General features: G+C 39.7%; 3 protein-coding genes across 6 annotated transcripts; all 3 read left to right on the top strand.

Annotated features, from left to right (window-relative positions):
- The first annotated feature begins 548 nt into the window (after positions 1 to 548).
- On the top strand, positions 549 to 5,295 carry entr1 (endosome associated trafficking regulator 1). The gene is made up of 8 exons (XM_072664777.1): positions 549 to 853; positions 1,249 to 1,355; positions 1,777 to 2,187; positions 2,276 to 2,349; positions 3,145 to 3,256; positions 3,338 to 3,400; positions 3,982 to 4,121; positions 4,274 to 5,295. The coding sequence occupies exons 1-8, from the start codon at positions 805 to 807 to the stop codon at positions 4,356 to 4,358; spliced, it is 1,041 nt and encodes a 346-aa protein (XP_072520878.1). The 5' UTR covers positions 549 to 804; the 3' UTR covers positions 4,359 to 5,295.
- A 450-nt stretch (positions 5,296 to 5,745) lies between these two features.
- On the top strand, positions 5,746 to 17,666 carry snapc4 (small nuclear RNA activating complex, polypeptide 4). 4 transcript variants are annotated; one of them, XM_072665016.1, is made up of 25 exons: positions 5,746 to 5,813; positions 6,418 to 6,560; positions 6,666 to 6,706; positions 7,284 to 7,386; positions 7,542 to 7,576; positions 7,660 to 7,803; positions 7,888 to 8,004; positions 8,500 to 8,578; positions 8,862 to 8,943; positions 9,056 to 9,157; positions 9,376 to 9,448; positions 9,563 to 9,727; positions 10,503 to 10,653; positions 10,865 to 10,971; positions 11,721 to 11,815; positions 11,953 to 12,047; positions 12,394 to 12,482; positions 12,764 to 13,216; positions 13,363 to 13,452; positions 13,556 to 13,796; positions 13,896 to 13,966; positions 14,071 to 14,130; positions 14,727 to 14,757; positions 14,851 to 16,991; positions 17,101 to 17,666. In XM_072665016.1, the coding sequence occupies exons 2-25, from the start codon at positions 6,437 to 6,439 to the stop codon at positions 17,191 to 17,193; spliced, it is 4,782 nt and encodes a 1,593-aa protein (XP_072521117.1). In that variant the 5' UTR covers positions 5,746 to 5,813; positions 6,418 to 6,436; the 3' UTR covers positions 17,194 to 17,666. The 4 variants fall into 4 exon arrangements, with proteins under 4 accessions (XP_072521117.1, XP_072521115.1, XP_072521118.1 ...); XM_072665014.1 differs by having other exon boundaries at positions 14,851 to 17,003; XM_072665015.1 differs by lacking the exon at positions 5,746 to 5,813 and adding an exon at positions 5,985 to 6,119 and having other exon boundaries at positions 14,851 to 17,003.
- A 313-nt stretch (positions 17,667 to 17,979) lies between these two features.
- card9 (caspase recruitment domain family, member 9) lies at positions 17,980 to 24,008 on the top strand. Its single transcript, XM_072664714.1, has 12 exons — positions 17,980 to 18,211; positions 18,301 to 18,438; positions 19,342 to 19,667; positions 20,586 to 20,765; positions 20,851 to 20,997; positions 21,131 to 21,256; positions 21,652 to 21,846; positions 22,060 to 22,095; positions 22,259 to 22,307; positions 23,074 to 23,180; positions 23,294 to 23,367; positions 23,533 to 24,008. Exons 1-12 carry the CDS (start codon positions 18,004 to 18,006, stop codon positions 23,642 to 23,644), a joined length of 1,698 nt encoding a protein of 565 aa, XP_072520815.1. The 5' UTR covers positions 17,980 to 18,003; the 3' UTR covers positions 23,645 to 24,008.
- The last annotated feature ends 75 nt before the right edge of the window (positions 24,009 to 24,083 follow it).

The following is a 24,083-nucleotide window of genomic DNA, read 5'->3' as shown; positions in this document are numbered from 1 at the left end:
TTTTTTTATTATTGGTTGCTGATTTAATAATCTGATGTATTGGGCACACACATAGAATTGTGTCTCTCCAGTACATTTTAGACCATGTACATATACTTTACAGACAAAACACAATATAGAAGCCATACACAGACTATACAAGGGCAATAATATACAAACAATGCACATCAATTACAAGCAGAAAATACACAGGGTAAGGTGTATGGTAGGGCAGACTTCACGTATGGCAGTGAATTGGTGAACTAGTCTGCTGGTAATGAGGGTAATGCCGTGGTTAAAGAAACCTTTCAAACCTTTGAAATGACCTTCATGTTACTATTCCACTAATATCGGTCTTTCTAGTGATACAGAAACCTATTTATGATAATGTGCTTTTAGGAATCCAGCTCTAGAACGGTAGCTAGTATCACTGGCAGTCGCTGGGTAGTTTGTGGTTTGGGACGCAGCCGTGGCCCCTTGGACAGACTCGTTCCTGTAGCTGCCAAACCACTAGGAGGCGATATCGCCATCGGTTTCAAGCAGGAACCCGCTTTCAACCTGAGGGAAGAAGACCAGCACTCGAAAGGAGGGGAGTGATGTCAGTTAGCCGAAGTTTACATAGTTGTGTCCTAATTTAGACAGAAGTCTGGAGGTAGCTAGCTAGCTAGAATAGGGACACGACGTACAGATTATTTGGGTTGTTTTGGTTGACAGTTCGCTGCTCTAAGAGCTGGGCAGGGAAGGGAAGACCCCCTGCTGCAGCTCAAAGGGGGGCATATTCTGTCTGACAGTGGAGGAGCATTAGAAATTAGCTACACATCAGAGATGTCCAAACACAAAGCATCCAAGAAAAAGCTCATCATTGAGGATGATGGTGAGTATTATCGCCTCCTATTGCAGACAGACTACATAAAGCAGCTGATTAGCTGTCATTTGGGATCCAGAGGCACCTAAAGCTAAAGGAAGACAACTGTTGCATCTGGTATTTATGTTATAAGTGTGTTGTCTAACATTTCACATATAGACAAAACTATTGCCTAAATAACCATACAGGGCTACTTATTTTATTCAAATGAATATCCTCATTTTAGAATTTCAGATCAACAGTATCAAATGATGAGCTGTTAGATGTTCATCCACATCTTAGCTCTCTTTCTGTTTTGCATGCAGAATACATAAGCTACCTAGATCCTTATCAATCTTTTAAAATATGTATTGTTTTATTCTTCATTATATGTGGTTGGGATTTAATGTACTTTGTGCTTTCAGATCCTGTAGATGAGCCAAAAGAGGGTGGGGATGAACTGAACCCTTTCTCTTTTAAAGAATTCATCCGGAGCAAAAACCAACCGTTCGGCACCACTGATGGTCTTGAGGTGAACTACATTAGAAACAGCTTTGGCCAGTTTCCCCCCCGAATGCTATTAATTTGCCCCTAGACTTTGGAATTCCAGCTCAGCTTTTCTATGGATCATTTTTGCTTAGCATGTATATAAATATAATGAATTATGATTGTTGACCACGTGCATCCCCTAAAGTAGGGTCTGTATTGAGGTCTGTATTTACATTATAAGAATGGGAAAGCTAGTGAATCTTATATGTGGACCCTCACTTCAGTTTCTCACTCTCATAACTTTATACATATTAGTTTTGTATTAATTACTGATTTATTTATGAACTCTAACCTGAACTCATACTAAATAATGAGTCTTGGGTTAAATAGTTAACAGTCGGAATGATTATTCACAGTCTGTCTTTGGATATCAGTGACTTTATTAATGTTATTAATACCTGCAGAAAGCATATGGTGGTGCCTGTCAAGTGGAAGACGAATATAACTACCCCCGTGGCTTCGACCACAGCCACAAAGGTCCGTTTTTCACAGATCCCTCGCTGCTTGGTCAGTCCTTTGACACTGAACCTGACGATGAATGGACTGAAAGTTACCAGCCTTCGGCCATCGAAGAGGCACATGAGTTAGGACTGTGTGGGAAACCCGGTGCTTACCTGGACCACTCGCTACTGTCCAATGAAGACAAGGACGACACTGCAAATGACTGGGAACTAGAGGAGGGCTTCTCACCAAAGACTCATGTCCTCAGGAGAAGCACCGGCAGCTATGAAGGAGATGAGGAGACCTCAGTCATCGATATCTCCTACCACACTAAGATAAGCAGCACTGAGAACAGGATTAGGGACCAGCAAAAGGTAGTGAGATCCTGGGTTATTTTATTTGTTTGTGGTCTTTATTAATGTATATATAATGAGAGGAGTCATACATTTCTGTCTTTTCTAGCTAAGAGAAGAAAATTCTCTGCTTAGGAAGCAAATCAGAGAACTTATAAAAAAGTCAGAGACGGACTCCACAAAGTAAGAATCCACCTTTTTTGATATATATATATATATATATGAGTGTATACCAGTTGTACATTTCCTTTTGTCCATGGCGTCACGGTCATGCAAAAATCTTGTGTCCCCATTTTGGCTGTTTTTCACTTATTGACATTACTTAAATCTAGCAGCTGTTCTTTACATTGTATCAAAATGTGATGATAACAGGGCCAATAGAAATGCTCTAAAATGGCTTGGAATAAAATCATACAGTAAGTCCCACTAAAAGTTTACGTAAGGTAAAGTTAAAATCTTTTTTAATTATTTTTTTTATTATATATCATATTACACTCAGTCTTTTTGGCTACTAATTTTTAACAAAACCACAGAAATTAAAAAAATGTGAATTTGTCGGAAGAAATTATAACTACAAAACGTTTGACAAGCAAAGTCATGATGTTAAATCTTTATCCAGTGTTTGACTATATTAAAAATCACTGTAGACCAGAGGTTGGTTTGGTTGGTCTAAAGCCATGGTCACCAACCCTACTGGAGTTCCACCTTTCTGCAGGTCTCACCTCATACACAAACTCAACATTCTTCATTCAGCTAGTCAGTGTCTTCAGAAGGCATTTATGGGGGACAATTGGTCCTGTGGATTAGGGCTGGATCTAACGTCTTCAGGAAGGTAGATCTCCGGGAGAGTTGGTAACCACTGCGTTTTAGCATTATAATCTTTGTAAAAGTGTGAGCGGTCTGTGTGCTGTTTTTCAAACATGTGGATGGAATCAGAAATATGTAGATCTAATCAGAAAACCTGTCGATGCTATGCAGGATCAGACAACTCAAAGATGAGTTGCACAACCGAAAGCTGCAAGAAGAGAGGGAAGCTAAAGCCTTGGAGACAATGGTGCAGTCTGTGGAACAAAATCTTCAGTTAATGACGGTATGAAGTTGTTTTACAGTATTACAGTGTAATTTAAATGATCTACATCTGTCCTCAATATAGTCTCAATCTCTTACACAGAAGCGGGCTGTTAAAGCTGAAAACAATTTATCTAAACTGAAACAAGAGGTCCAGCAACTCCAGGTTTGATTTTACAGTTGTCTTTTGACCTGCACTATATGGACAAAAGTATTGGGACACCTGCTCATTCATTGATTCTTTCAAATCAAGCATATTTATTAAAAACAAAACAAACAAAAAAAACTGTTTATCCTGCTTTTGGAATAACTTTCCACCAAATTTTGGAGCTTTGCTGTGAGGATTTAATAGCATTCAGTGACAAAAGCATTAGTGAGGTCAGGATGTTGGATGATCACCACCCCACCGTATCCCCAACTCATCAAAAAAGTACTGGATGGAGCACCATCAAACCAGAGAACAGTTCCACGCTCCACAGCTCAATGCATGATGCCAACAGGTTCATGTTTGTCTGCTCCAGTGAGTCCTACTCTGCTTCTTTTCAGGGACTCGACAACCTTTGCACTGGCATTTGCACATCTGCATCAGCAATGGGTGCAGCTTAGTTGCTAAATGCATTCATTAGTAGGGGTATCCACAAACATTTGGACATATAGTGTATGAGTTACATATGATTACATTGCTAATTGTTTTCTTGATTTCTTTTTTTAAATCAGACCTAATCCTTCTTTTTTTTTCATCCTCAGAGCCAGCTAGACACATGCAAATGTGAAAATGAGCGACTTCGAGCAGGAGAAAGCGCTGCACTAAGCACAATGAGACACAACGCACACATGGCATCAGAATACCTCAACAAAGCAGCCAGAGACGCAGAGACTTCCATTAAGTATGTTGAAATTCATTACCACTGTGTTTCAGTGTAAATTGTGGACATGCCTGATCTAGAAAGTATTCAGTTAGTTATTTAGACATGTTTTATTTCATACATCGCAGCATTAAGTACCATGAATACAACTATGATGCTTTTTCTGTTCTCAGGCAGCTGCTGACAGGACGAGAGGCTCTGTGTCTTGTATCGCAGCTGCTGGGTTCCATTGACAAGATCACAGAAATTCCTGAATAATAATTTCTATTACTTGGGTGTGTAGTGCCTTTGTTCATCTCATCTCAATCTCTGTATTTTTTGTTCTTGCACATAACCACGTGCCTTTCACATATTATGACGGGCGGCCATTTCAATCAGAGTGATTGACAGAGTGTATGATGATACTGTCATGTTTAGTCATCAAGTTTCTTTTGTGAATTTTCTGTCCATTTTTGAATCAGATCTACAGACAGTCATATGTCTCTGATCTGTATCTGGTGAGCAGTATAATTCTTTCAAACACTGAGAATTGACTTCTTACATGAACAGAGATGAACAGGACACTGTTTCCAAATAGTGACACTCTGGCCTATTGCACAGTGGGACTCCAACCAGATAATCTTCTGGTAGTGAAGTGAGAAATTCAATTGATATGAATATTTGATCTTTCATACTATCTTAACCAATATTTAAAGGTTTGCTTTTTATTAAATGTAAAATTCTATCCTTTTGTGTACATGCAGAGTATATTTGTGTAATATGCACTAAATAGTTTATACAAATCAAAAACACCATAAGAACTAACCAAGTTTACACCACCTATGATGAAATTAACAGGGCATTTCTTTTTTTCTCACTGTTTTCACATATTAAAAACTTTAAATACGGAACGTGGGGATAATGTTATTGTTAAAAAAAACAAAAAACTTTTCATTTGCATGGAAGTTGCACTCCTATTTGGCCAAAGAGTCATATAAACCTAACATACATGTTGACGTGTTATGATTTTATTTTCTCTTCCTGTTACCATTTACTTCACCTTTTATATATCTTCTTGGTTTTAATGACACCACTGTACTGCTTTATTATCAAAGATGAGTAGAATTTATTTATGTGACTAATCAGATACTTCGATTTTTATAGTGCCTTATTGATTGATGAATAAACATGTTGCTGCAATGTGACCCGAGATTTATGACTTGGAATTTAGTACTTATCCATTGACTGAATACAATGAGGTGCTTACAGTAAACTAAATAAACGTACTGAGAGTTTTTATTTTAAAACAAATCCACATCTTTCCCATGTTGTTTCCCGTAACACTGACTGGCGCTGAACAACATTTAATGATTTTTTGTTAAGGGGAAACTCATTTTAAAGGTTTGTATAAATTTGATTGAATTAAAATGTCTTAACATATAAAGTTTATTCTGCTATTGGAACTTTATATATGCAACCAGGAAACTATGTACAATAAACTGGCTATTATATATATATATATATATATATATATATATATATATATATATATATATATATATGGAGCTATTGAACTTTGGGGAAATATGTTAAGTAGCTACCTGCAGGTAGAGAAAAAAAAAAAATATGGGCTTTTATTTTGAAATCCAAACCCACATCTTTCCGACATTGTTTCCTGCACCACGAGCGCTTAACGACGTTTCAAGAACGTTATGGTATAACTCATTTTTAAGGGTTGGTATTTATTTTACTTTATAAATATGTTGTTTAAAGTATATAAGCTATTCTGCTATTTGAGATAGGAAAGGCTCGTTCTGGCTTATATTTACCTCTTTTTTAATGTCTGAAGTTGAAGCTGCAGAGGTGCACTGTGGGAAATATGCTAACTAGCTACCTGGAGGGAGAAAAATGCGAGTTTGCGATGTTCTAGATAGATCTGGAAGATTTCACAGGTTTATTAATACTGAGAAGGTTGTTTTTGATTTGTCTGAATATTAGAAATGCAGACCCCGTGTGGGATATAGCTACTAAACACGGGAGGTACGAGTCATTTGTGGTTATCCATATGTTGTTATCCAATATTCATGTAGCCAATATGTTGACTTGGTAGAGAGCCTGATGGGTAGCTAGAACTCTCTTCCTCACACTAGCTAATGAAGAGTAGCAGATTAGCCAGATATCTCAGTAGAAAGCATGTCTTTGAGTACATTGCATCTTATTCGTTTTATGACCTAGCTACCCTTTGCCCCTGTCTGAGGTAACTTAGCTAACGGAGCTGGCTTGTCTAATATTTTGATGAATGTTTTGAATGACTGCATATTCTGATTTTCCCTTGCAGTGTTTATTTCGATTAAGAAATGGCATCACCAGAAGACCTATTGGCACAAAGGAACAAAATACAACGGCAGATCTTGGAGCTGGAGAGCACGCTGGGCGCAGACAGTAGTATTGTGGAGTTGCTCTCCTCCTCCAGTGGCAGTGGTGAGTCAACACAGCTGTTTTTACCTGGATTTGGCTGTTTATTAGCCATCCTTTTCAAACAGAGTCACATTCAGGACTGATACACTTTCTTCTTTTTGCTGACAGATGAAGAGTCTGATGACAGCGGACACGCAGGGCAAGAAGTGGTATGGTTAAACTTGAAAATGCAGACTGGGAAAGAGCCTTACAGCGGTTTATTATTCTATTATGAGTCTATTATTTTCTCTGAGGTCTATTTTTTTGTATTCATGTGTTTTTTTTTTTATGTATTTTCACATCTTTTAAAATAAATACAGTTATTTTTCTATCATCGCTGTGCCTTTAAGATTGACTTCGCTGCTGTCATACAAAATCTTGTCTCAAACAATTTTACATGGGAAAATAAATACATTCTTAACTCTTAATAACAGTTACTGTAAAATTCATTCAAAAATCACTTTCATTAATATTTTATTTTCATTTGTTTGTCCATTCAGCATGAAATTCTGAAACGATATAAAGACCACATTAAAAATTCAATACCTGTAAAAACGGAGATGCAAGTTTTTTTGTGTAGCAGTGATCTGTGTCTAACTCCAATTCTGACTGCCTCAAATATATTGTGCCTCAGCCCAGGCTGAAACAGGGCTAATCTGCTGTAAGCTAAATCAGTGGGTATGTAAATGCATTGGTTTTGATATGGGCCCTTTAATGCTCAATAGTTTACCATTCTGTCTTTTTTAGGTGCCAGAAGACCTTGAGGCAAAGCGTCAGCAAATACAGAGAGAGATTGACGCCCTTGAGAAAACACTTGGTGGTGACGCAGCACTGGTAGATGTTTTGACGGGTAAACCTGTGCAAGATTTGCAAATCTGGGAGTCCTATCAGTATAGGAAAACCCCTCACTCAATGTAGTCTTAGATAGGGACCAAGTGCTCTATCTTGATATGCTAAAATGTATTTTACCTGAGTTCTTACATCTGTTTATTCCCCTTCCAACAGATAGTGAACATGGCAGCGGCAGCCATGTCAATTCTGTAAGTACCTTCTGTAGACTGTAGCTTCTTCGTGATTGCAATGCCATAAATGTTCTGATTAGTTTCATTTTCTGACCGATTAGAGCGACGAGGATAGTGATGATGATGAGTTGGATCTTCCTCAAAATGCCGAGACTTGTCTGCAAATGAATTTGGTCTATCAGGAGGTGCTGAAAGAAAAACTGTCTGACTTGGAGCGCCTTCTTAGCGAAAACCAGCAACAGCAGGTGAGTCAGATTCATGTGAAAGAAAAGGGTTTATTAATAAACAGTGGTGATATTTAAACGCTGTCTGCGTTCTGTTGTTGACAGAAAGAGATTGAAGCCCAGCTGTCTGGTCCTGCATCCACTACTTCGGGGCTGCCTCACCTGAAACTTTTTCTCGGCACCTTTATGAAGCCGTACTTTAAAGACAAGCTCACTGGCCTGGTAGGATCCAACAACTTTCTAAATATGTAGTTTCTAAATTGGCACACTCTGTTGTTATTTCTTGGATCATTTTACTCAAAAATAAAATGGTGAACCTCAGAATTTAAGAAATGTGACAAATCATGAAGCTGTACAGGTGCTCTTACCAACATATCTATAACCCAATCTGCTGTGTTTCAAAAAAGCCAGTTTAAAAGGGGTTGCATCTTCAAGCAAATGGCCTGATATCCAGGAAATGTTCTGTCATCTAGCCATCACAATTTGACCCTTTTCAGAGTGGCTCAGATTCTTATGCTTTCCCTTCCTGCTGTTAACACATCATTTTCAAGAGCTGACTGTTCACTTGATGCCTAATATATCCACCCCTTGACAGATGCCACTGTAGATTAAGATAATCAGTGTTTTTCACTTCAGCTGTCCGTGGTGTTAAAGTTATGGCTAATCAGTGTATCCACTGATTAGACTAAACTAAGTCTTAAATGTGTTTTATTTCAGGGCCCTCCAGCCAATGAAGAAACCAGGGAAAAGTTGAGTCACGGGACCAGGGCCTGTGATGAGATGAAAATTAGAAGATGTATGTTGCTGGTTTGGTTGACCAATCTCTCATTTTAATATATTTATATATTTATTGCAGATAAATCCAGAGCGACTTACATAGTTCCACATATTACACGTTAGGAGTCTTGCCCAAGGACTCTTATTGGTGTAGCGCGCCCAGACTGGGAATCGAACCCTGGTCTTCCACATGGTGTAATAGCTCACTGGCAGCTAGTGGTTTTATCTGTTGCGCCACACCAACTACCTAATAAATGCATATCCTTAAGTCATTACATTTTCATTTTGGTTGCATCTTTCAGGGGAGGCATGGCAGAAGACTTTGCTGATCAACTCAGTAGTTGCAGACACTATGAAACGCATGCTGCAGCCCAAACTGTCCAAGTAGGTTTTTGATTGGTACATTTGATTGATACAGTTTTCCTTACTTTAGCTTTGGCCCACGGAAAGATTTATGCTGGCCTTGTGCTTATGACTTGCTTTTGTGTTTTTATAGGATGGATTACTTAACTACAAAGATGTCAAAAGCAAAAGATGAGGATAAAGAAGTAATAAAAAAACAGATAGCTATTTTGGAAAAGACCATTGAAGAGATAAGGTTTGTATGTTGGGTTTCTAGCAATCTGTTATTGCATTTCTGTCTACATGACAATTATTATATTATGAGAAGCAAATCTGAAACTCACCTGCAGGGGGCACCTCTGTAAGGGTAAACAGTGCTTTGACTAGGTTGGTGAATTGGGGAATTTGAATTGTGATCTCTTTGAATAAAGAATGACTAAATTGTAATAAAAAAAATTACTGTTTGTTTTTCAGTTCAATGAAAGAAGACGAGCTGTATGGGAATCGCCATGATGATCATGATTGGGACAAAATAGCAAATACTGATGTATGTCTTGTAATTCTTAACTCCGTGTTAATTACTGTATTGTAACCATTGATTCTGTGTTTCCTTCTGGGTTTTAAATGTGAATAGTAATTTTCATAATTGTAAATATTATAGTTTGAGGGCCTCCGACAACCTGATGATTTAATGAGATTCTGGCAGAACTATTTGCATCCCTCCATCAACAAATCAACGTGGAAAGAGGAGGAGATTGAAAACCTTGCTGCCATAGCAGAGAAGTATAATTGCTGCCACTGGGACCAAATAGCAGAGGCTCTTGGGGTAAGAGGAAGCAGTGTTGTGTTTATCATGTAAATGTCTGTTGTTGTACAGTATGTGATTCTTAACCCAGCAGTGTACTTCCAACAAGGGCACTGTTTATAATTGATTGTAAAATATTACTTGATTAAAAGTCTTTTCTTTCTGTTTCTATATGTAGTTTAATCACAGTATCTAAGCTTTCCATATATTTGATTTTGAATTTCAATTAAGACCATATGTGTGGATGCACATATGCAATATATAGTGATAAATTATTTCCGTTTTAAAGACAATGTGTATCAGTCAGACACATTTACGTACCAATATTCTTCTGGCAGCTTTTTTTATAGCTATGATTTAAAAAGATTTAATGTTTAGTAAAACGAATAACCAATTTGTGTTGACAATTGTGAAGTAAAAAGCAGGATATTAATCTTTGAAACCACATTTTAAAAGTAAAATTTTAAAAAGAAATTAAAAAAAAATACCATAATACCTCAAATAAACCTTGATGATGTGTTTCTAGCAGTCTGTTTTTGCATTGTTTTATTTACAAGACTAAATGATCCTATGAGAAGCCAGTCTGAAGCCAGCCCACCTGTAGGGGGCACCTCTGTAATGGTAAACATTAATTTGACTAGACTAGATTGGCTTATTGAGGTAAAAAAACAGGATATTTTACTTTAAAATGTAGTGATGATGCAGTGTTATTGACTGTAACATATTCTTAAGATTTGTATGCTGTTAAGAATAATGATCCCTGTTGATGTTTTTCTTTTTGTTCTCTTTTTTTTAGACCAATAGGACAGCTTTCATGTGCTTCCAAGCATACCAGCGTTACATTGCTAGAGGTTTCAGGAGGAGAGAGTGGACTAAAGAGGAGGACCAGGCTCTCCGTGACCTTGTGGAAAGGATGAGAATTGGCAACTTCATACCGTACACACAAAGTAATGAATTAAAAAAAAAACATTTTATATTGCTTTTCTGTGTAATCTGGTTTCACATTTGTGAATTAAATGAACACAAATTTTTAGCATTAAAAATCAGCTCAAATATGAAGATTTACTGCATGTTTATTCTGTTTTTTTGTGTATGACCATGTTGTGCCTTGCATTATAAAGTCCTTACTTTCACTGTTGTGTTTTCATATTTTTTCAGTGTCCTATTTTATGGAGGGCCGTGATTATACCCAGCTCATGTACCGCTGGACATCTGTTCTTGATCCCTCAATAAAAAAAGGCCCTTGGTCAAAAGAAGAGGATGAGGTATGGAGGATTTTTAAAGCCCAAATCAAGGCTGCAAAAGTTATTCACATCAGCTGCTACTTGTACTTTACCACACATACAGCATTTTTCTTAATTCAATGACATTTATGGACACTTGGTTGTGTTAGAAATATGTCTCTGGAGTCTCTGACAAAGAATATACCAATACATACAAATTCTAGTTGCACTATATGTCCAATTGTGGACACCCCTTCTAAGGAAAGTGCAAGTGCGCACACACCCAGATTATCTAGTCCCTGTATAGTACTGCCATTCTGAAGATGATGAACCTATTGGCTCCATTCCTACTGCCAAATGGATATAGAGGGCTAGAGGGGTATAAAGCTCGTTGAGCAGTAAAGCTGTGTTCTTTGGCATGATGGTGCACCATCCAATAATTTTGGGTGTTGATTTATGAGTTGTGAAGGTGATCATCCAAGTTCCTGACCTCACTAACATCCTTGAATTGAATGCAATAAAATCCTCACAGCAATGTTCCAAGATCTTAGAGAAAATTGAACAGTAGAGACTCTTTTTTTTTTCTTTTTTTCAATAAATACCCTTGTTTTGGTATAAACAGTGAATGAGCAGGTGTCCCAATACTTTTGTCCAAATAGTGTATATTTTACATGAGCTATAAAAGGATAGGCAATGTGTTATTTTTTTCAGTAGTGCATAGACTTGGAGAGTTTTATTTGAAAGGCCACATTTTAATGATCCAAAGTCAGTTCAAGCTGTCGTTATTACAGTTGCTACTGAAAGCTGTGGAAAAGCATGGGCCCAAGGAATGGTGGAAAATCAGAATGGAGGTACCAGGCAGAACAGACAACGCCTGCCGGGACAGGTGAGCTGATATCAGTCCTCCTGCAGTGAGGAGTATAAATACAGTGAATTTATGTAAAGTGTTACAAATGAGTGTATTCTGCTCACTACTCTGAACGGTAGGACTTATACTGTTTCATTTAACTTCCAATGATCAAGATATTTGGATTGCCTTCGAGATGATGTGAGGAGAGGTGCATGGAGTGATGAAGAGGTGGAACTGCTGAAAATAAAGATTGAAAAATATGGTGTAGGTACGTATTAACCTTAAAAGAAGAGCATCCTCATTGCTGAAGAAGTTGAGTTGTAAGTTGAAGGACCTCCTTTCAGTATTACCATACAACATACAAGGCCTACCATGGTGTAATAACTTTGGTGGATACCTGTGTGTCCCCAGTGTCCACATTGTGGAAAACAAAAATATGGCCACAGCAGTTGGAACAAATGTTTTTAACTTGATGATTAGCTCACATTCAGCCAAGTGTGTCAAAATTGTTTGACTGGTACTTTATGATTTTAAACTAAGAGAGTAAAAGAGTACAGCTGCCTAAATCGTTGAAAACTGTCCATTGACTTGTCTTAACTATGCAATATATTCAGGTAAATGGGCTAAGATCGCTTCTGAAATTCCAAACCGGATTGACTCCCAGTGTTTAAACAAGTGGAAGTGGATGATGCGGACCACTGCTGTAAGTTTGTCACGTCTCATTGTTACAGGCTAGTACATAAAAAAATGCATATAAACCAGTTTATATGAGAATTCCTTACTTTCAGTAGAAGTCAACATTAAAGGATTTTATTCATTTTAGAGCATTTCTATTGGTCCGGTCACCATTACATTTTGACACAATACGAAAAACAACTTTTAGATTCTAATTATGTCACAATGTGGCAAAACAGCAGAAAATTTGGTTACACATGGTTTTTTAACCCAAAGTAATGATATGCTGTATATCCATTTCTTCTGCAGAAACAAAAGCGCAGGGCACCAAAGGCACAGCCAAAGTCAAAGTCAAAAAGGAGAAAAGTGGCACGGAAAAAAATTGCAAAGAAAGAAAACTCTGATATTGAATTGACCTCTGAAGATGAGAGTATGAAAGTAGAGTACATGGACAGCGATGAAGATCGTGCAAAAGACAACAAATCAGACATTCCCTCAGATAACGACATGGACCCTAGAGAAGAGTATGTCCAGCCAGACATGAAGGAGTGGATCCCTGTGAGTGGAAAGGCACAAGTGCACAGTGGAAGGACCGTGCGAACCATGTTGGTCAGGCTGCCCACTGAGGAAGAAGCAAATGAAGGCAGTACTGAACGTCATTCCTTTGAGGGCTGTCGTCCAGTGCGGAGCACTGTGCTGGACCAGCTGGGGAACCCGTTTAAGACTTACATGGATTTAGAAACACCAGCTTTGGATAAGTGGGTAAGCCATTGTTTTCTACGATTGTTGACATGAGTATTTAATTTTAGATCACAGATCATATTGAATTCTTTTTGCATTTGGTATAATAAGCATACATTTTCAGCTTCTATACAGCTTCTTTTTCTTTTCCACATTGGAATTTGCAGGATCTCTGCGATGAAAAAAGTATGATCAAGGTGCCTATGAACGATATCAAACAGTTGCTTATTTGTATGAGAGCATCTGCAAAAACCGGGGTAATGTTCCATCATATAAATTCTAATGCCAGTCATATACAGTGACTGGCAGATGCAAGGTTGTTGGTTCATTAGTTGTAATCCTTAACTTTTTCTTTTTCAGAGACCTCCTAAAACCATAACTACCACGCTGTTAGATAAAACACAGAGAGATGCACAAAGTAATGTCCTACAACAGATGACCACAAAGAGGAGTTGTCAAATACTAAGTCGCAGACGTGACGCTGATGCCAAAAATGCATTAGCCAATAACAGCCTCAACTACACTCTAATGATGGCTCTTCTTCCATGGCTGGGCAATGTGTTAATTCCTCTGCCTGTAAGCGAAAGGAAAGTTTGTGAAGGTATTAAGTAGTTAATTAATATGGCTTCTTCGATCTGAAGAAATGTGAGCATTGGTGCCTTTCTTAAGCAGTAACATTTGTACATTTTTCTTTTTTCAGCGGACATTGCTCGAACTAGAGCAGCAAATGTTCTTCTCCCGAAAACGCCAGTGTTTTTGTTCTTCCTGAAGGTAAGCTGTAAGCGCTTTTGGTCTGGGTTTCTTTTCTGTTCTGTTCTATGGTAAATTGTTATGGGGGGAATGCAGTTCAACAAAGCTGTTCTGCCTTCTAATAGGTTCTTCATATTGATGCTGAAGGCTGCAAAAAAGTCATTGAGGCTCATAAAAACAAACCGGTAGAGTATACTCTCATTATTGATCATACACTCAAGTGTTGATGTGCTGTACTAACAAGATTATATAATTGTCCAAAAAGTCGGTCTATTAACTTTTAATGCTGCTAGATTAACACGTTCCTGTGGAAATTTAGGAGATGAGTGTACACAGTTTATCCTGCATTTGTGGGAGGAACTGTCCAGGGATAGCTTTTTACTACATTTTGGAGCATTGCTATGAAGATTTTATTGCTTTCAGTGACAAGAGCATTAGTGAGTTCAAGTTATTGAATTGGCACCCCTATATGTCGTTCCCAACTTATTCCAAAAGTTTTGGTTGGAGCATACCACTGCTCCACAGCTCAATTCTGGGGGTTCTACATCCCTCTAGCCCACACCTAGCAATAGGCATTGTGCCAGTAGGTTCATGAATACCTTCTCTAGATAATCCTATTGGCAATACCTCTCTACAGTAACTAGGTAAGCTTTGTGTGTGCATTTGCACATCTGTGTCAGCAATGAGTGCAACTTACAGTAGCTGAATGCATTTGTTAGAAGAGACTGAATGATATTCTTATACTGTCCTATTCATTTTATTTTTTTCTCTTTTCTTTCAGACTCCATCCACTGAGCTGAGATCTCGTTCAGGTATCTCGGCAACTTGAGTAGTTCTTGGTGTACATCATCCAAAACAAAAAATGTTAAAATGAAGCATCTACCTGTATTTCTATTCTCTTTCAGCCATACAGCAGATTAATAATTCGCCTATTAGGACTGTGGCGATGCTGCTTGCTGAGAAGGAAAAGAAGAAGAAGTTGGCTTCTAAAATTCCACAAACATCCAAACTGGCGCTTCCTACAAACCCTCAAGAGAACAAGCACCCTCAGACAGGGTCTTCTCTAATGTCTCTTCAGGCTTTTGTTGTTACACAGCCAAATACACATCAGAGAGTAGGCACCCCTCATCCTGTTGGACAGGCTGTTGTACCTATTCTGCAGTCAGGTACACAGGATGCCTCAAAAACTCCTCTTCAGCCAGTGTTGCAGCTGGGAATACCAGTAGAACCTGGGAAATCAGCACAGCCAGCACCACCTCCTACTTCTAGTGCATCTGCCTCTGTACCTTCAACAGAGCATTCAGAGGCATCAAGGGTTCCAAAACGCAAGCGCCAGCCCACAATGAAAGCGCAAGCCTTGATGGAAAATGTTCAAGCAAAAGCTTCCAAGAGATCTTCAGCTAAAAATAAGCGTGGTAAGGCTGCATCTGCTGTTGCTGTGGGGCCACAAACCACAGCCTGGCTTGTCACTCCTGCTGGTCTGATGCCTGTGACTGGAATTCAGCTACAAACTCCTGTACCAGGTGATAAGAACCAAGTAATGTCCTACAGTGTTCCAAAGTTGGTGTTTCAACCACCTGCCATAGCAAACCAGAATGTAGTTGTCAGTGCTGTAGCTGACAAAACTACTGGAATGGCTGCAGTCACAAATGCAACTAGTGTTTCTTCAGTCCCACCAAAAACTACAAACGTGGCTACCTCTGTCACTGAATCTGCAGTCCAAACGCCGCCTCCTGAAATCCAATGTAATCAAAGTCAAAACATCTTGAACGTTGTCCCTCAAGTGCCACTTCAGTCACCGATAATAGTGAGCCATAATGGTTCTCTTGCACTTCTTTGCAATGCTGTGCAAAGACCCACGATTTCTTCATGTTCCTCTCAGGCTTCTGTTGGAAATAAGACAGACAGTACCTGTTCCCCTGAGGAAACGAGTCAGAGTTTCACACAGTCATCTGGTTCAGACGCAAACAAAGTCCCTCTACCTGTGAGTAAAGTAGTTGGTGTCTCCTCAGCTTCTGTGGACACAACCTCACCTGCTGTCCCTCCAGCCCAGCCTTCTACCTTGAACACATCTGGTCCTCTAATCCAGATGCCCTCTCCTACTATCCCAAGTAATCAGAATCAAAAAATGATGCACAATGTCCCTCGGGTGCTATTTCAACAGCCTCTCATAATGAAACAGAATGGCTCTTTGACCGTTATTAACTCTGCTGGACCACGTCTACCTAAAAATGGCTCTCCGGCTCTTGTTACAAATGCTCCTGAGGTTCCAGTCAACCTGGCATCTAGCGTCTCTTCTACGTCCTCAGTGAATAAGACTACAAATTCTCTTTCTGTCACTCCGGCTCCTGCTGCTAGAGGTGACACCTCCACAGTTGTAATGTCACCTGCAGCTCCTGGGGTCAATTTCATGTATGGTCTCACGGTTCCTAGCCAGCACAGCTTACCGGTCAATGTACAAAGCCCTGCTACAGTCAGGTTCTGTGCTAATAGTGCTGTCAGACCAGGTGGCCACATTTTGCCTCAAACTGTGGTGCGACTGGCTGCCCCGCCGGCCAATAATCTGCGCCTTCAGACAGCAACCACCACGTCACATCTGAACCCCTATTCTAATTCTTTGTCTTTCGACTCTAACCTCATGTTCCTTGAGCATCCAGATCAAGTGAAGAACTGGATGAAAGGGAACAGCGGAATTTCATTGCCTGAACTAGAACACAAGATGCCTTATCTTCCTCCGTTTGTCAGCAACATCAAAACACTGGTGTCTTTGCTCAAGGCCAAAGAGTATTTGTTGCAAAAGGCAGTGCAGCTGCTGCCTGAAGAAGATAGAACAAGTGGTGAGGAGGAAGCTCAGGTCACCGCTGTACGGAAACTGATATCCGAGAAGTTTCAAACAAATCCAGCATACTCTCTTCTGAAGGCTCGTTTTTTGTCATGCTTTACTCTCCCTGCCCTCCTGGCCACCATCCATCCATGCAAGGAGTTACAAGGACTTAGTGATGATGAGGATGAAGAAGACGGGACAGTACAGGGTGGAGAGGATCAGGTACAGCCTGCTGTGAGTTATGCATTACTATAATATTGTTTATGGAGTTAAACTAATGCTTTTTATTTGTTGTTGTGGTTTAATGGGTTTTCACTACTTTCTCTTGCAGGAGTCCTTCCTCAATACAAATGAAAGTGAAGCATCAGCCACACAGTTCTCTGGGATGAGTGCAAGAAAGGAAATGACAGGACAGCCATGCTAGTGCACAGTCCTTGTGTTCTTCACCTGACAATAAGACGTTAAGAAGTAAATGTAGATAAAAGGTCGTTCAGTTCTGTTTGTATGTAGGGACGTCTGTTAGCTGGTGTGGTGAAGCTGGGGACCCGACGCTTTCTTCTAAGCGTGTCGGCTGCCTTGCGATCCTGGATCAGTGGCAGTTTGAAAAAAGAGGCAAGCTTTGAATGTATCGGATGAGACGAAGTCCTTCCCCTCCTATTGTCGGGAATTTGGGTGAAAATGGGGGGGGGTGTATCATCAAATAAATTCTATAAAACAATAATTATGTATATATTATTAAAATGCACTAAGGCTGAAAGCACGTATGTTGTAGGGTATTTTGTACTATATGTACTATAGTATATAAGGGTATATATGTTTAAAAACTGTAAAATATGTTCTGTTTCTATATTTTTATTCACAGAATTTATTTATTTTGAAATAAAACATTTTGCTGAATCTCTGAGTCCTCTATAATTAACTCAATTTCCACAGAATGATCCCTGCTGATGCTTACATGGTACAAATGATTAAAAATCAGTGGAAATGACGTTAAAGACTGAGCATGTGTAAACTTCATTCCTGCTTAGTCACAAGGTAATAATACTGGCACAGCTGATTGTGAAAGAGACGGAAATGGAAAAAAAACTGAAATGGTAACTAAAAAGAGGAACTAGGAGCAAGCCTTTGCTTAGCCAACCTCATTTCCGTTTTGATTCCCATATACTGTATGCCAGAAGTCACTGTTAACCACTGTTCAGCTGAGGAGTAAAGGCAGAAACCTCTGCACAGCGCAATGACTACGGCTGATGGCTCAAGTGCTCTTGAGGTGGAGGAGGATGAAGAGTGCTGGATGCGACTGGAGGACCACAGGATGATCCTCATCAAGACGATTGAGCCTTCACGAATAATACCATACCTTAGACAATGTAAGGTGCTTAACAGTGAGGACGAGGAACAGATTTACAATGACCCGAGTCTAGTAGTGAGACGGAGGAAAGTAGGTAAGAAACTTTAGAGATGGATCCACCAACTATTGGCCTTGTCCTTTGATTGTGTTGGTACTTGATTTTAGACACTGTTTGTAATCTAGGTATGCTGCTAGACCTGTTACAAAGGACGGGTCTGAAGGGCTATGTGGCATTCCTAGAGAGCCTTGAGCTGGACTACCCTCAGTTATATCAGAAGATCACGGGCAAGGAACCTTCTCGGGTCTTCTCTATACTCATAGGTAAGATTGCAGATTCAGAGCATAACAGATTGTCACATTTTAGGAGGGCTTTTGTGTCTCTGTTACTAATGTATCATATTAATCTTTTTTTCAAAATGGTTTGTGGTGAAATGCTCAATTCTATAGAAACCTGAATCAGAATAGTGGTGGTGATCAGAACCAGACCACTGAGGAGCTTAATGCCTCTGAAAGCTCAAATCTCTTTTTTTACACACAGATTTACCACCATTTAGTCAATATTACATATAAATATTTATATAAATAATCAACATTACATATGAAATGTACTGGACATATAGTTCAATAGTAAAGTGTATTCACTGAAGGAACCACAGAGTGGTTGTGCAGTTTTAGTGGTTCTCACTTCCAGGCAGTTGCTGAGCCGTTGCTACATAGTTGTTGTGTCATTTTCAGTGGTTTCTATGGTGTTGCTAGCTGGTTGCTATGGCGTTGCTAAGTGGGTGATAGGCGATTGCTATGGTTTCGCAGGTAGGTGGTTGCTGTGCTGGTGCTTGGTGGCTGCAAGATTACTCAACTTTGATTCAGGCAAGACTGGGTGTCTTCCTGCCTCACAGTCCTGTCTGAGTAGGCTGCATTTCCTACGGGTCAGATGCAGCCATGGTGTTGCAAGGTGGTTGCTATGGTCTTGCTTAGTTTTTGCTAGGCAGGTGTTATAGCGTGCCAGGTGCTTGCACAGGTGGTTTGGTGGTTGTAAGAGTATTGCCAATAACAAACAAGAAGCAAAAAAATCTGTAAAATCTGATGCAATGAGAAAAACACACAATCAGCCCTAACAATTTGGAGTTAGAAATTAGAAAATAAAAAAAGGAGAAGAAGAACGATATAAAAACACGTTGCTTTTCACACTCAAACATAATCATATCATCGCTGGTTTATGTTCAGACACGGCGGGCGAGTCTGGGCTGACCCAGTTCCTCATGAATGAGGTGTCCAAGCTTCAGAAAGCGCTTCAGGACGAGCGCAGGTCGAGGCTGGAGGCGTCGGCGCGCGCCGCCGAGCACGTGGACTCTGCTCGGCAGCTGCAGACGCGCGAGTGCGAGCTCCGCAAGCAGCACGAGCGTGTGCAACGGATGCGCGAGGAGCGGGAGCAGCTGTGGAACGAGGCGCGGCGCCTGAAGGATGAGAACTACAGGCTGATGCACGACGTGACCCGCCTGAGCGAGGAGAAGAACGGCGCTCTGATGTGCAACAGGGACCTACAGCTGGAGGTCAGGCGAGCAGTACAACCCTGTGGTTCACTGTGGCATTGCAGGAGAGTTTTTTCTTTGGTGGCGGTGTGGGGAGGGAGGGGGGGGGGGGGTGTCTAAAATTAGAGTCAGGTGCACTACATCAGCTGCAAATAAGTTTTTGGAGGAGCTTGTCTTATTTATATAGATCTTCCCAATTGGACTAGCGTACTTAGTAGGATAAGAGGATATGCTGTATGGCCATTCTGCAATTGAAAAATCAGCATGGAGCAAAATGTATTCCCTCATCCACCTCCTGATGCATCATCCATACCATCGGTGGAGCAAGAACAGATCAGGGCATTTGAACTGTACTTGAGGCTGTACCTGTCTCCGTTAAATAATGTTCAAGTAAAACAACTGCCAACATGGGCAGGTTGCAAGTTCAGCCCAAGAGCAGACCACAAGAAGCATGAGGAGTCTCCAACAATCCTAAAATGTAATCACAGGACCTGCAGGTAGATTCTGCCACAGTTAATGTCAAAGTACATATATAATATTTGATATATATATAATAATTTTTTTATTATTTATTTATTTATTGCTGGGCTGAACTTGCTAGAACCACCTGATCTGGTCATGCTGACAGTGTTACTTGTAAACTATTTTCGGGGCAGTGGAGCAGCTGATTTCTAATTGTTCTGAGATCTTTTTAAATTATTTCCCAGACTCACAATTATCTACAACCTTCATTCTGAAAGCCTCAGAGAGCTCTTTGGACCTTGTCATGGCAATATCACTTACTTTAACAATGAAGAGCAAATTTAATGTCTGAGGTTTAAATAAGCCAGGCTCCTCCAATCAATCTAATCATCTGCAGTTGATTTCATTATCTTCATTATTCCACTGCAAAATGGATTGTGATTAAGCTGTGACAAACAAATCGTCTGTGTCTGTCAGATTGAGAGACTGAAGCACAGCTTGATGAACGCAGAGAGCGATTCCAAGCTCCAGCGCAAGCGGACGATGACCCTAAAAAATGCCATGGAACAGAGGCCTAGTCAAGAAATGATCTTGGAGCTGCAGAAACAGAATGATCTTCTCACCGCTCAAGTGCAAGAGCTTCAGAACTCATCCCAGGTAAAGCAGCCTCAAAAACTGCCATGTGCTTATGGGTTCTTCTAAGTCAAGCTGATTTCAGTGACCATGGTTTTTCCCCCAACAGGTCCAGATTCCTATAGAACATGATCTGCGGAGCAAGGAAATGCTGGAGGATTTCAAGAAGCAAAGCCAGACGCAGCACCAGGACCTGGTGAACAGCCTTTACACGTTGCGGAGGGAGCTGCATGATGCCGAAGAGCTACGAGATAAGGTTTGCGCAAAGCGTGCGTTTTCAAGCTCCAGGCCTAGCCATCTGGGTCCACCTATTTTCAGCAGCAGATGATGCTGAAATACATGATGCCTGGCTGGCCTCTTATGATTTCAGTGTGTTTGTGTGTTTTCAGTACAGAGAAAAGAAGGATGAGCTGGAGCTGAAGTGTGCAATCTTGAAGAAAGACTCCAAAATGTATTGTAACCGCATGGAGGAAATCTTGAAGCAGCTGGATGAGGTCATTAAAGAGAGAGACAAGGTGATGATCTCTACAGTAGCAGTTGTTCCATCACATTAATCACATTGATCTTTAAATTCCTTAGCTTATTACATCCTACACTCTTTAAAGTAAAGGTAATACAAATGGATATTTGATCAATGGTATAGAAGAACCACTTTTGATTTCATATATTTTTTAAAAGCTTCTTCCCACTCACACATATCTTATAATAAACATGGTTCTTTATAGTAAAGTGGTTTGTGTAAAGCTTGTTTGTTCATGAGTATTAAAAACTTCATGGAAAACAGTGCAATCTGTTTGTGTTGTTCTCAAATTATAGTGATTAGAAACAGAAGCCTTGCAATTTAGGGGTTAAATAAACTGTCACTTTCTGTTATACTGTAACCCCCCCCTACTTTATTGGTTGTGAAAAGGCTATTGCTGCACGAGAGGAGTACCACCAGGATAGCTGTAAAAACCTCCAGGACAAGGACCGCTACCGCAAGAAGATCCGTGAGATGGGAGAGCATTATGACGAGCTGCAGGTCCAGCTCTTCCGGACTCAAGGAGAAGTTGTAGCTCTCCAGTCCAAATTTCGCAAACAGACGAGCTTACAGGAAACGATTGGAGTAAGCAACCCTCTCGCCATATGCAGCACTTATTCACTCTTTTGTCATGCTTTTTGATTCAATCACTACACCTGTATTATTTTAACTGACAGTCTGTGTGATTACAGACAATTCCTCACCAGCACTTATTACGCCTCACCAGCAGATATTTTAATTATCCAGTTCTAATGTGGTAAAACAACATGAATACTGTGTTTTCTTTTTTCCCTCCAGACCTCAGAGGAGAGCTTTTATCAGAGTTCAGTGGAGGTAAATGGGATGGAATATTTATTATTTCTTCATTAAATCAAGTCAAGGAGTTCAGTGTGTTATTCTTCCTGTGATTGCACAAGTGTGTTCCTCTTTTGTTGATTCTTTCTGCTTTCATATGAGAACCACTGCTTCAATAGACTGCTTACCCTTCCCTCTTTAGCTGAAGAGCCAGACAAGTGAGGAGGACTTCAAGGAGAGATATGACAAAGGTGCTTTATTTTTGGTGACTTCATTTCATGTATTTGTTCCTCATTCAGGTGCTATAGAATGCGTTTATCAGGAGGCTATTTTAGGTTGTTCTTCGAAGTATAAGTAGTAACTATGTGACTTTGCGGTTGGGGTGACAAATGCACGGAAGCAGCGTAACAAGCCTGTTTACAACCCTGTTATTTTGCCTCAGAATTAAACATGCTTTCCTTTTATGGTGGGATTATAAAACAAATTATGAACTCTGCTTTGATTGGCTGTTTTTTTATATATATATAAAAAAAGGAGCCACATGGTCACACAGCGTAGCATCCCGTGGCCTTCGCATGGAAATTCATTACAGCACTGCCTCTGGTTGGCCCTCCTCTGAGTGGTGCTTTACTTGGTGGGACTGGCATGAGCTTTTAGCTTTTTTAGTCTTGCTTCCACATTCTCCCAAAGTATCTGTTGCGTTTTGCCCCGATACTGTGTATAAATTAGGGGTTTAAATATAGCAATGGAACAGTTTCAGGGTTTTAAAATTGCTCTGGTTTACAACTGTGCCTTTCCTACATGGGTTTTGCTTTTGAAAGAGGAAACAAGTGTCTGAGGTTCATGGTTTATCACTTCCATGTACCAAACTCTCGTTATTCAACTATACCAAGTTAAATGCAGTTTTCCATTCCAGGGTCCATTTAAAATTAAAAAATTAAAAATCTAATATAAAAACCTAAATCTCACTGACTTCCAAATATTTAATTTGTTTATTTTTGGCTTTCCTGCTTCCAGCTTCAGGCATAAGTGAGGATTCTCAAAGCCCAACCTCAGGGGAATATAATGTATGCATAAGTATTAAAGACCCTTGTCCCGCAGACATCAAGGAAGAAGGTTTTAAGGTAACACAAGCCACACACTCACACTGTTAGTTAACTGTATCATAATTAGATTTTGTTAATTGAATAAAACAATTGAGGAAATGAAAGTGTGCCATGTATTTTTAATATTACAGGAGAGGATGTACACAGAGGAGGACCTATCAGCTAGCTATTCCCCCAGGACACGAAGCAATTTTCACAACAGAAGGTTTGTAATCTGCCCTCCAGTGCAGCTACAGTGCTTCCAGCAGAACTGATACATGACACAAAACCGCATAGTCCTGCTGTACTTTCTCAGTGTGTTTTTTAATTATTATTTATTTAATTGAATAAGAAATAAAACACTGCTTCTTATTGATTGATCTCATTACAGGAAACGTGCTTTAAGAACAAAGGCCACTGTTAAGGAGAGCACCATAGAGCGTGTTACATGCATTCTGGACAACACCAGCGGGAGCGATAACACAGACACAGATGGAATATGACATAAGCAGTCCAACCAGGGGGGGAAGTGTCAACTTTGCTGAGTGGGTCATACGGAGAGGGATTTGAATGTTTATTGGGGTTTTTTTTTTTTTGCGCTTTTTGTTTTTTCAATTTTTTTCTCACTGGTTGGCACTGTTTTTGTTATTATTATTATGATGATGATGATGATTATTATTATTATTAATCATAATAATAACGTTACTACATTTACATATCATTTTATATCATACTATAGGCCCATGCCAACAGCATTCAGAGTCACGAACATGCAGTATTTGTGAACAATCCATCAGTGTGGATTCCATGTACAGGTGTCTGATATGTCATGTATGTTACAAAAAATATAAACAATTGTCCCTCATATCCATCCTTGTGTTGTGCCAAATATGTTTTTTTTTTTTTTTTGACCAAATACTGTTGTATTATACTAACAAATGT

The sequence above is a fragment of the Salminus brasiliensis genome, chromosome 20 (genome assembly GCF_030463535.1).
Source record: "Salminus brasiliensis chromosome 20, fSalBra1.hap2, whole genome shotgun sequence".
Taxonomy (NCBI): domain Eukaryota; kingdom Metazoa; phylum Chordata; class Actinopteri; order Characiformes; family Bryconidae; genus Salminus; species Salminus brasiliensis.
This window is presented reverse-complemented; position numbering and strand designations above follow the sequence as displayed.